This window comes from Echiichthys vipera, assembly GCF_963691815.1.
Source record: "Echiichthys vipera genome assembly, chromosome: 20".
NCBI lineage: Eukaryota > Metazoa > Chordata > Actinopteri > Perciformes > Trachinidae > Echiichthys > Echiichthys vipera.
The window spans coordinates 16,741,703-16,755,330 of NC_139845.1; the positions used below are offsets into that span (position 1 = coordinate 16,741,703).

At 40.9% G+C, this 13,628-nt stretch overlaps 1 protein-coding gene across 1 annotated transcript in view; it reads left to right on the forward strand.

The window, feature by feature from the left end:
• syn3 (synapsin III) overlaps positions 1-13,628 on the forward strand; it is a gene marked incomplete at both ends in the record, with an annotated part of 99,842 nt that overhangs the window by 4,062 nt on the left and 82,152 nt on the right. The window contains one exon of the mRNA XM_083935117.1: positions 8,262-8,319. Coding sequence (XP_083791243.1) covers positions 8,262-8,319 — 58 coding nt within the window. The remainder of the gene's footprint in view (positions 1-8,261; positions 8,320-13,628) is intronic.

The window sequence follows — 13,628 nt, forward strand, 5'->3', positions numbered from 1 at the left end:
AAATGTTAGAAATGTGCTCCTTTATAACCCCAGAACTTGCCTAATAATAATAATAGTGTTTTTAAGTTTTCTCCAACATCAAATAGGGCTGATATTTGTAGATTTATCAGTTGATTACTTTTTTGGATTAATCGATTAGTTGTTTGGTCCATAAATCTCAGAAAATGGTGAAAAATGTCATTTTCCAAAGCCCATGATGGCGTCCTAAAATGTCTTGTTTTGTCCACAATTTGAAGATATTACATTACATTACATTTCATTTAGCTGACGCTTTTATCCATAGCGACTTCCATTCAACCCAATGGGCAGCACAGGGAGCAATTTGGGGTTCAGTGTTCGGGAACATTACAGAAGCTGGAAGCAAAGAAATGTGTCTTTTTCTTTCTTGAGAAATGACTCAAATACTCAAACTGATTCATCGATTATCAAAATTGTGGCCCGTTAATGGAAAATTGACAACTAATCGATTATTTGATTAATCATTGCAACTCTAATATCACAGTAATCCAGTGATAGTTGTCTATACATCACACATTGTCGCTACATTGTTTACAGGAATTGTCATACATTTAATGGTGCAAATTTGCCAAAATATTAGCATATATAGGGGCACAATTGTCTCTAAGGTGTATCTAGATCTTCTTCCTGGCCTCAACAGGGAGAAAAGGCTGTTATGTGGGATTTCTCTGTCACTTTGATTACATTTTTCCTGGAGTCAGTATCTAGTAGTCATTGCACCATGCCTCATTATTGGAGCTTGGTTGTTGCTGTTAGATCTTTATACTCTTAGCTCTTTTCTGCCACACAGAGAGCGATGACTTTCAAGTCTGAATAGAAGATTATCTCCAGATCCACCTTTTCTGTTGGAAAAGGTGGAAATAGAGATAATAATCTGGAGAATATCACTGACAAATGTTAGCCGTGAGAGTGTCTGTGATGCTGCTTATGTTAAAGATAAGATATCAACAGCACTGAGGTGTTAATGTCTGCCGGAAAATCATTTAAAAAAATGTCTCTACTTTGAATACTTTCTCTGACAGTTAATTAGAGTGTTACATAGAAATGTGGTCACAGAGGCCACTTCACTTCAAAAGGTACAGGTGGAGCACAAAGCAGCAGCATAACAATTAAAGCTCAACCTCCTGAGATGAGTGCAGCTCCTAAAAAAGACAAAATATTTGGCTGCTGCGTTGGTAACGTGTCTGTCCTTGTGTTGGCTTTTTCTGACACATTGTTTGCTCATAGGACTTTTAGACGACGGAGGCCTGTTGTCGATTTATGAGGACATTTGCTGCATGCTGCTTTGCACTTAAAAAATGCTGGGTGGGTTGGTGAAAAAAGATACAAGATAAAAGTTTCAACCACACTGGCAAAATTTCTAATTGACTTGACAGTGATGTAGTGATTCCAGATGTAATCTTGTTTTTTTTTTTTAAGCTACCATGTGGTGTTCCTAGAGTCTTCCAGCAGTCACTTTCTAAACACCGGTTTTACTGGGGCCACAGCAGCCAACAAAACAATAAATAAATAAAGATTTATCTGGAGGTAGTCTGGTTCCATTCATCCATAGGGATGGGAATCGTGAACCGGTTCTAGTTGACAACCAATAAAAAATTAGAAGAAACTGGGGTCATATGCCTCCGAGCTTATCAATTCCTTTTCTGTAATGTGCGCCTGGATGCGATTCGGTTTAACAAGACTGAAAAAACAACCCAGTTTTAAGAGCCCAGTATGAACCAAGTGGTCTTGCTCTCGTGTTCATATGAAGTTTCATTCCCAGTACGTATGAACATGTGATGGTGATTTTCCTTTTTTCCTTTTTTAGTGCCATGCAGGCAGGCTTAGCAGTTTTGTTTTTTCATATTCTGTAATTTTATCTACTCTGTGTTCTAACTCAGAGATAACAAAGCGTTGCCTTGATGCTGAAAAACTGTGCAGGCAAACTTTTTTTTTCACACAGAAAATTGACCGTGAATCAATAAGGGAATTGATTAAGAATAGAGCTGATAAGCAGAGTTTATACCGGCACTGGCACCAATCACATTTTTTTCCAAAACAATGCGTGTTCCCGTCGTATCTATTGTATTCTGCAACAAACCATATAATTGGACAGAGTTTTTAATTGATCGGCTGTGGTAGGGAGTAATCGTAAAGCAATAGTCTTCAGCTAAGGTGAATGGCTTTTTAGCTTTACCTATGAGCAAAGACACTACATTAGAAGGTTAAAATGAACCCCGACTGTGCATCTTATTCGTGAAAGTGCCCGGTTACACGCTGACGAAGGGCGTCTTCCACGTAACATTGGCGTAACAATATTAAAAAGTCTATCCTTTACAGCATTGTCCATTTTAAGGATCCAGCACCCAGTCTCCAAGGTCCAATAGAGAGTGTTGTATCTTATCCTCCGTCATTATAACTAATAACATGAACTTGGCACTTAAAACACATCTCTTTATCAGTTATTTATTAACAAAAGATTGATTTTACTGTTTGAATAACACGTGGAAGTCTCAAAGAGATTCAACATGGAAGGTGTCGCAGTGGAAGGGTGTTCCTCCATCCATCGCTCCCTGCCTCGGGGTTGAACTTCCTCCTGGGCATTCCAGCAGAGAGGCAGAGGTCTCTGGGGAAACGCTGTTCTGTCCTGACAGGCTTGGCCTCCAGCAATGACTGATGCACAATAGCACTGAGGCAAAGTCTCCGGGAGCATCACCACCAACACCGACAATCCCTCCTTTTCTCTCTATGTCTCTCTCTCACTCCCCTCTCTCTCTCTCTCTCTCTCTCTCTCTCTCTCTCTCTCTCTCTCTCTCTCTCTCTCTCTCTCTCTCTCTCTCTCCCTCTCTCTCTCTCTCTCTCTCTCTCCTGCTCTCTCTCTCACTCTCTCTCTCTCCTCACTCAGGCTGACATGTAAGACGATTTGCCAAGAAGCTGTCAGTCTGTTTGTGCTGTGTTCTGAATGATAGGATCATCTGATTGCTCAATTCAGGCCCACCAAGGCAAAGTGTTTACTTCTTCATGTACATGGCAGAGTACTAATACATCCTCGTTCCTTTTTAATTAGATCTGCAAAGATGAATCCATTAGTTAACTGGTAAATTTACTATTTTTATAATATGATATACAGTAGAATATAAAGATAATCGAATGAATGGGTTTGAGTCCTTTTAAAATAAAATTCTCTGATTTTAGCCTCTTAAATGTGAATATTTTTTATCCGCTCCCCAATGACTATAAACTGAATATCTTGGACTTGTGAACAAAACAAGACATTTGAGGGCGGCACCGAGGGCTTTTCAGACATTTTATAGACCCAACAATGAAAATAATCGTTCGTTACTGCCCTAGTTATAATTTCATGTTTTGTCTAAAGAAGAAGCAGGGAGCCAACACACTGCACATCTCAAGGGAAAAAGGAAACAGACAATCTTCTTGTGGCAGTTATTAATACATGCTGTATCTCACTAACAGGGTGAAAATTACAACATCATCAGGCCTGCATTAGAAAGTACCGCAACTATTTTAAAGAAAGTTCTTAAAGGTTAAGACAATTCTTAATCAAGACAACTGTGTACCCATCTCTTCCTGCCTGAAGGTCCATAAACCATACAATCCCAGACAGATATGTGGTCTTCTGATAAACCTGATGTTAACTTACATGTGGAAAAATCTATTATTGTCTTGGCCACATAGTCCTGTAAATTAAAGTCAATGTTTTCAGTTTATACCACTGCAGCAACAAAAAGCAAAAGCTGAAGGGGAGATGCAGATGGCACCGCTGTATGTTCCAGGATTTCCAAAATTGAATTTGATTCAGCAGCTAATGATCAATAAAATACCCTGATTGGCCTAATATATTAGTGCTACAAGTGTAAGTTAAAGTGACTATGTTTAATATTTGTAATCAGCCGCAGCAGGCAGCTGTTTCCAGTGAAAAAGCTCTAAAAAGTTACCTGCTCAGCACAAAACAGCAGCCAGACGAAACAAGCTAGTGAACATATCGGATGTTTTAGCAGCTAACGAGACAGATATATCCCTCAAGAGTTGGAGATCAAAAACAGAGCTTAAAGAGAGTAATTTGTCAAGTGGATATAAAAACAACTGTCAACAAATGAATGATAATGTTGCTCTGTAACTGCTGGATGTGTAGAAAGGCAACTTGTTAACAAGTTCAAGGGGATTATGTCAGTGTTCCAGCTCTGCTCTTGCCTCCAAGTGGCCCAAAAACTTGTTATTGACAGTTTAAGGCTTTGACTGAACATACAAATGACAAATAATCTGTAATATAAGAAATTTGTTGTAAGGTTCTGGCATGTTAACGCACTGTAAATTGGATAGATAAGTATACACTAGCTGGCTTATGCTGCCCTCTACAGGCCAAATACTTACTAATACACGATAAAGATGCAAATACGGTAAACTGCTCATGTAACATTCATAATTCAGACAAATAATCACACATAAGGCAAGCTTGAAAAATAATATATCTAAGCACTACAAAAACTGAATACAACACAAAGTTATATTATAATCAAGTGGGCAAAGTAACACGACTACACAGTCTGAAACATGCTGTGCTTCGTGCTGCCGCCCTGTGCTCTGCAGTGCTAGCTTACATTTGCTAACTGTTAGCTGTTTTGTTGTAGAGGTAGTCAGATTATAATGAAACTTTTGAAAGTTTTTGTTACTGGGAACATTGTGTCCTTCATAGGAGAAAACATGAGCTAAACCAACACATGGGGAATTTGAGCTTCATGTAAAAATAAGTGCAACATTGAAAGTCTCCTTTTGTAAACACAGCAGTATTAGCGCAATACCAATTTTAACTAGCTAAAATAGAAGCAGGGATAACTGTAAAAAAAACAACAACCTGGAAGGCAATTGGATTTGTCCACATATTCATGACTCATTTGCTTCCTATTAGTGGTACAAAAGAAGGAACATTCTCATGGTAAAAAAAAATGAATTCAACTCCCCTGTGTTTATATAGTGGGTGTGTGCGCGCCTGGGTGAAGGAAAGCCCATACCTCTTTGCAGAGCTGAATGTTTACATTTGGACACATGTAAAGCGGTTGTTCAAACCAGAGTGGCCAGTGGCCTGTAAATTAAATTGATCACTCAGAGTGATGACATGTTTTGCAATGCCTTGAAACACATACCAGTCGTTTTTTAACTGTTGAGCCTGAGGGCCCTGGCTCATGCTCTGTGATGGTGGTGATGGTGGTGGTCCAGGGTGACAGGGGGCATTGCCTGACTTGTATGTAGGTCAGTCACGCTGAAGATTCATGGCTCACAAAATTACAGAGAATGAGACAGCTAGAGACCCAAAACAGCTGGAAGACGTTAAGAACGAGATCCCCCTCGGACCGTAATGAACGTTAATGAACGGCCTTAAAAGGACAGATGCAGGAGATGAAAAACAAAAGAGGCGGACATTGAGAAGACAAGTGGACGAGGAAAGAGGTTTGTGCCGCAGAAGGAAAATGTGTTTTGGTGTGAGCAGATAAAAAGCGCTCTAAATCCCAAACAGCCTGTCCCAGTAACCGAAGGCCTCTAGCATGTTCCCAGATCCTCAGCTACACACACAGCCCCAGCCTGAAGCCCTCGACAGATTGTTAACTGTCCCACGCCTGCAAGGGGTGAGAGTTCAACGCTGAGACCCACAGAGCAATGGGACACAACATGGTTCTTAACAATAAAATGTCCAAAAATAAAGAGAATCTGTAGTCCACAAGCTAAAAGGGCTCTCTTTTTTTAAAGTACGTATTAGCATTTGGGGAACCGAAATGAGCTTTCAATTTCAATAACTGAAATCAAAAGTAGTATTCACCCCCTCCTACTTGCTTGCAACACTCACATAGTAAGCGTAGTTTACTGGTAGATCAGTAAATCAGACGAATCAACTATCACTGATCGACATGTACGTGATCATGATAACACACAGACCTGCATTTTGTCCAAAACCTATAGTTTGTGCGTTTTCTATCAAGGCTTCCGTCAACTTTTCACTCTTTTCACTAAACTGTCCTTGAAAAGTAGTGATAGTTTAAAGGAAAATAATCAAGGAGTGATAATTCTGTGTGCTTTCAACTCTTTGTTGAACAGAGAGCACCATCTAGTGGATTTAGAAAATAAATAAAATGCTTCATGAAGTGTCACAAAGCTTCATTTAGTCATCACTATTGAAAAGTCTTAAGGTTTCAGCTCAGTTTGCCTGTCAGTCCTCAACCTTGCCAATCCCCAGGTTGAGGACTGACACCTACCATTTGCATATTGCTACTGGGCCAATAGAAACAATCTGATTCGGAAAAAAAAATCTAATTTCATAACTTCATACATTTAGTAATGTATGCAGTAATGACCATGATCTTGGCATTGTCTTTTCACACTGCATCTTTTCTTCATCACTCTCACAGCACTTACAAGCCCCCTGACTTTATTGAAGTGCAAAACTAAAGGTAGAGTATCTATTCAGAATAGAATTGTCTTTATTGTCATTGTACCAGTACAACGAAATGTACAGTACAATCCCTTAAAGTGCAGAAATAATTTAACATTAAAAGCATCAAAAAGAATAGGCTATACCTTTAAAAGACACATTTAAAACGACAAGATACACACAACACGCGCGCGTGCGCGCGCACACACACACACACACACACACACACACACACACACACACACACACACACATATACATACACACACACACACACACACACACACACACACACACACACACCGTAAGGAGACCAAACAAAAAACAGATTGCAGAGACACTGAGCATCATGTACCATCATGTGTTCAGCACTGTTAGCTTTTGGATAAAAACTTTTCTTAAGTCCGTTAGTCCGAGCATTCAGAGACCTGAAACGTCTGCCTGTCTGGCAATGATTCAAAGTGTTGGTGGCCTGGGTGTGACGAATCCCATTCAACTGTCTTTACAATTGCGGCAGGCTGAAGTTACAGAAATTAGAATATGAATGTTGGATGAAATGTTGGCGTAAGTCCAATAAAGCAATAAACCGGGTTAATTGTGCAATGTGCAATTAAATTAACCAAATGTAAAAATGCAACAATACACTCAAATTCTAACTTTCCAATGGGTTTTCCTGTGTACAAACTCCAGCTTTAAATAGCGCAGTAAATCTCAGTCAATGTAAATACTGCAGGTCTGATGGTCAGTGAGAGAACTCTTCCAGTAACTGGAAGTTCACAGAGTCAGACCACAACAAAACAAGTGCATCAGTGGCGGATGATTCCTGTATTTTTTCCATGTGATCGTCAGATGGCCCCTTTAGAGCAGTGTAAGTGTTACTACAGTGGATGGTGTGTTTCTTTGATAACAGTAACAGACATATTAAATGTAGCCACAACTAGGTTCTTTTTCTTTCTGTTTACTTGAAGTCCTGCAAGGTCAGAATGTGGAAAATATGAGTCATTATTTCCCCCACTCACTCACAAGGTATTTTGGAGGTCTGTTGAGATTTCAGCTCCCTTTCAATCAAATAAACAAAAGATATTTTAAGGTTGTTTTGACTGTGAGTGAGTGTTTGGAGCCCATTGTACTGTTGGTGCAGGAGGAATCCACGTGTCTGCAGATTATTAATAAAAAAAAAAAGGCTCACACACTCACAAACGTGCACAGCAAAGACTCTACATCATTCGCAAACTGAAATCACTGTCTCTTGCCCCCTATCTACTCCCACTCCTCTACAAAAGCATCATCCTACCTTTCCTCACATACTGTTCCCCCTGCTTCTTCACCCTGCTCACTGTCACCAGCAGAAACAACCGTCTCCAAATCTCACACACAGAAGCTAAAATAATCAGCCTCCCCACCCCCAGCCTCACAGAAAAAAATGACCAGACTATCATACGCCTGGCACGTGTGATAGTCAGCAGCCCGGATCACCCCCTGAACCCACACTCCACTCTCCTCCCATCTGCTCGCAGACACAGGGTGTTAGACTGGAGGAAAGCTCATTTTAAAAGAAGTTTTGTTCCCTCAAACAATAATATTTAGATCATGGCTATGTGCTGTCTATATGTCTATATGTTGTTCTGGGGATATGTGGGAAGAGGGCCTATCTGTTATTTGTGGGGAGAGGGTGTGTTATCTGTATATGATGTCCATGTGTTGTGCCTTTTTGTATGCTGTCATGGAAAAGAGAACTGTCTTGTGTGAAAACGATTAACCTAACCTAAAATGTAATCATTTTTTTTAATCAATTGACAGTTTGTCTTCTGTTTCTTTGCAGGGCGAAGTATTTCCGAGGGAAGAAGCTGAACGGAGAGTATGAGATCCGAGTGGAGCAGGTATGGTGGATATCATTTCAAACTCAAGATATTTAAAAGCTGCCATACTTATTCAGTTAGCATTTCTTTGTTATTGTTGTTTTTACCGTTTTAAAAATGGTCCAATCGACGTGTGTCCCCTCATTTAATATATTATACACACCCTGAAAATGGAAGACTTTGGGTCATTTTAATTCTGGTCACCCTGACTTTTAATACAAACAAGCTATTTGAAATATGGTCATCTAGTCAAACTTCATCTAAAAGGAATAGCTTGACATTTTGGGAAATATGCTATTGACTTTCTTGCCAAGAGTTCGATGAGAATATCAATACCACTCGCATGTCTGTGGGTTATGCAGTTAATAGCCACGAGGCGATTAGGTTCGCTTAAGACTTCTGCACACAAAGTCCATATTTTTCATCAGAAGTTGTAGATACAACCTCACACCGACTCCGAAACTTTTGTCATTTAAGTTTTTTCAGAACGGGTTCGATTTTCTGACCTCGCCTGACCACTCAGAGCCACCGCACAAATGTCACCATCGAAATCATCTGATAATCTGACCTACTCACATCGTCGCCCAGCGCAAAGCCCTTTACGACAAAGGGATGCAGAATCCACTTATATACCGTATATAGCCTGCTTTCGACAGGTCAAACCAGCTATTCAGGTGGATGACGCTGAGTATGGGGATAAAATAGAGGATGAGGACAACACAGACACAGAGGGAGAGCAACAATGTATGGATGGAGACCGGGAGAGAGAACAGCTCAGCCTCCTCAGGTAGGCGTGGTGCAAACCGCAGACAGAGAGGGTTCAGCTGGGTACCTCTAACCTGGCTTGTTAGATGGCTTGTTTCACAGAACCGTCTGAGAGGGTGTCATTGGGAACTTACTGGGAAAGGGCAGGTGCTTTCAAAACATACCTGGCAGGTGATTGGATGAACCATCCGTCAATGAAACTCTGATCGAAGAGAGGAAACAGCTAGAGATCTAATTTTCCTTTCTCATCGTAACCCCCCTCTCCCCCTCCAGCAAAGCGTCCAGTAGCATACTTTTACACCCTGTTACCCCCTGTTACCCCAAGCTAGGCTTAGCTAATCACTTCCTAGTTCTAGCCCTATACTCAACAGTTAAACATGTATCAATCTTCTCATTTAACACTCGGCAGAGAGAGCATATTTCCCCAAATGTTTTACCACTCCTTTAAACTAGCCTGATTTTTAATTCTACACGATTGTGCCAATATTATGTACCTTATGCACAGAAATATGTGTCTAGACATACAGTATTTACAGTGTGCAGATAACATCTAATTTACCTCAAATAACTGTTCACTTGTACATCTGCAAGTCATTGTTGAGCCCGGAGCCGTCTTTGAAATGGTGTGTGGAGTGGTGGGTTTTTACGAGAGGAGAAAAAAAGGGGACCGCAAAATGCTGGACTGGTGATTTAACCGCCTGTTTGCTCAACTCTCTACTGTTGTGGTCACATCCTCCCTTTAGGGTGGGGTGGGGTTGGAACATGAGTCAAGATTTTTCTATGGATTTAAAAAAAAAGATATTGAACCCCAATAAAAACCTAATTAGGCCCCTTAAATTGATGGTGAGGGCGACTATATGACCCCCTCCTGCTCCCCAAAAGCTCAGCTGTAGCTCCAACTGTGACCTACTTACATCTCGTTGGACCCTCCGCTCTTTCCCAGAAGCCCCTCCGCTTTGACGATAACAAGTCAGTTGCTAATTGCCTTCAGCAGCCAGACTCTTCATAAGCTGTTTGCGCTCCTCGCTGAGAGCCTCAGGACGACGGAAACACAATCTCTGTGTGAAAAGTTAGCGACATGCGGAGAGTAACCCTTTCAGGGGATGACAACAAAAGCAGAGAGACCCACTGCACTTCCTCCCACTCTTTAATCCCACTTGCTTGTTGTCTTGTAACGTTTCTACCCAGAAAACATTTTTTAATGACAACATTTAAACATAGCAACAACATTAAGGTAAATGTTTAGTACAGATGAGCTCTAAAGGCTGTTTTTGATAAAAGTAAAACATGGAATTCTATCATACTGTGATTTTTTTTTATCTAAGTTGGATGAACATGGACACCTTGCTTAACATATGCTAGCTGTCCCCTATCATGTTCATGCTGTTAAAGCTCTCTGAATCAGTGCTCACAAGCCCCAAACCAAACTCTTCCCTGGCTTACTTGCTGCCATATAAGGTACCATCTTCAGACTCACACCACAGCATGTGATGCTGCAGGCCTGATGCCAATCTGTATGAGAGAGAGAGAGAGAGAGAGAGAGAGAGAAAAAGAGAGGCAGAGGAAGAGATCTCTCATTAAAGCTGCCCTGCCACCTGTATCTTCCCAGACCGCTGCCCCACAGCAAGTTTGTGAGCCCGTTGTTGTGGCTAGTTCCCTCTCATTTACATGACCCACTTTGAAGTTACATTTGGCGGACATCTGAGGTCTTATGTCCACCGGGTCACTTTTTTTTTTTTTCATCCACTGAACAGATGCTCATGGGAGCGCCGTTGGTGGTGCTTTGTGCTTCTAAGTGACTAATAAAAAACATGCTTGAAGCTGTCGCTTTTTTTACCCAACATGACGAAAGATGAAAGATGTTCAACAGTAGCTCTTGATGCACCGAGGGCCAAAAACATGCCAAGCGATCCTCAAAGTCAGTTTAGTATACTAGCTCTGTTTTTTTTTTTAAAACTCCAAATGAAAAAGAGATGTAAAGAGAGGGTTTCACTGACATGTACCTCCTGAGATAAACACAGAAATGTCTCCATTACTCATAACATGAATGCAACTGGAGTTCTGTATTATCTTCTCTCACATTGGCAATTAATCCCTTGTGATTTAAAGGAGAGTTAATGCGCACTTACGTCAGGTCAGCTCTCATATATCATGAGCAGTGTTTCCCACAGGATTTTCTGAGACCTTGGTGGGTGACCCTCAGACCCCCGAAACTTTGCACCTTTTAGAAAGTTACAGCCATCAGTCTGGTGCATTTTTTTGCTCTAGTAAAGATAAAACAATTGGTTGTGTAGATATGTATGTTTAAGTTGGGGTATCTGCTAGAAAAGACATCATTGAAAGTATGATATTTTTTAATGAATTACTTTAGAGTAACAGGAAAAATAAACAGATTTCGTTTTTTTGCTAATTTTTTCTAGTGCTCCACACTCCAGTCCAGTAGGTAGTGCTAATGCACCTAAAGGCTGGTGCCAACCGCCATTAAAGCACATAAAAAAGAGGAAGATATTCGTGCCTTCCATTAACCCTGGAAGTCAGAACTGGAGAAGACGTCACACCCGAGTTGACCATGTTACAAAGTTGGAAAACCATTAAATCTAATGGGATAGCCAGGTTAGCCATTAGTAGCAATACCAGCTGATAACAATGCATAAAGCTTGTATTTTAGCACTTACAAAGCATGTAGTACTTAGCAAAATGTCCACAGATGAAAGATGGACAGTACAGTGTGTATGACTGATTTAATGAGACAAAAATAAGACAGAAGTGAGAATAAATGGTGTATTCCTTCAGCTTTAACTACTGTTGATGTTGGGATCCTCGATTGGGAACTTGGAAAATTCCAACATCATGGGGCATGCCCACGGAAATTTTCTGACTCCGAACTCAGAAATGAGGACTGCCAAGATCAACTGAGCGCAGCATATTACTGCTCATGAGTTTTATTATTTGTATTTTAAAAGAGGAAACTTGTCTTGGTCCTCCTTTCAGAAGTCTCACTTTAAAGGTTGACCCCAGCTACTGAAACACTTCATTTCTTTCTGGATACTTCCTCAGAGAGCTTTATCTCACAGTTGGCGGCTGAAGATATTAGGCCCGCTGACTCAACCAACTTATCTGGACACATATGCTCGCCACTTCACAGTGGTACGTTTCAGACACCTTCGGACTTCAGGGGATCACAACGCCTTTTGAAGTATCCTAGATGAGGGTAGCGTTGTGGCGGCGCCGAGCAGAGGGCCCTCTGGAGCTCAGATCTTGGGCACTGTTAATCATCACCTTGCTTGGGATGCTTGCTTATTTATGACAGTCCATTGTGAAAACTGTTCAAACTAATGTTCTCCAGTTGCAATCAAAGCCGATCACTGAGACACAAAAAGGCTGCCAAAAACAGTGCCTCTTTGCTAACCCACAATCCCTGCAGTCATAAACACTGCAATTTACACAATTGGACAAATTAGGCAGTTCCATTTAAAGGGGTCTGTTGTTTGTGAAGGAACAAGGGGTGAGTTCTTCGGGGTTGCCGGACCATGTGTGGTTTGGGTCGGGCGGGGCAACATCTGTACCGCAGGTGTATGACCTCAGCGCTGTCCACGCTCCTTTCTCCTGCAGTCATGGCAGCTCACAGGCAGTTGGCTGTATGTTATCCGTACCCTTTTTTGGCTGGTATTCGCACACGACACGGGGCATCTGGGTAGGAACTCGCTTAAGACGGACGACTTGGTCCAGTACTTGCTGCAAACATTCAACTGATCCAACTGCTCCCATGCCTTCTGTTGCCCTCCTGCATTTAGCATCTGTCTTGGATTTCAACATTTAGTGCCTCAATGAATTATTTCACTGTTGTACAAGGTGGTAGTGATTAGGAGCAAATACTGACCGTTGGTGCACATGAATGGTCCACTGTACTTGAAGCTTCTCAATTGCATCAGTATGCGATTTGACCGGGCTTATCAAGACTTCCTAAAAATTCAGAGGTAGTCAACAAAACGTATATGCCCTGCAGCTACGAATCAAATCACTACAGTCTGTTCTCTAAACATTTATACACAATGCTGAATAGCTTTACCTCATATAACTACCTCATGTAACAGCTACTTCTATGCAACATTTTCTATTCAAAGTTGTAGTTCATCCAGGTCTATGTTGGTCAAGGTTTTTGCCCACTGAAACTTCAGAGTGAGACAATAAAAGAAGCACTTTGTGTCACATAAAGACATCTTTTTTTCAGATAAAAGGAAACCACACAATACGAGGCTCCATCTGGGCTACAGCGATTTTATCAACAGCTTTTCCACTTTGGTGTTCCGCTCAGGACCAAATATAAAACAAGAACAACGATCAGTGGAACAAGGTCAGTGTTAAAAGGAATATAATAGGCGTTTGTGGAGAGGGAAAAAAAGAAAGCTCAGTAAGGCTAATTACGTTTTATATCCGTGTAAACAGTTATGGGAACATCTATTTTCTCATTTTGCATTCAATGGCTCCTCGTAATACCTGCTTCTATAATTTGAAATTCTAATAATAATGTAATGCATTGTTTTCAAGTGCTCTTTTCCATAACC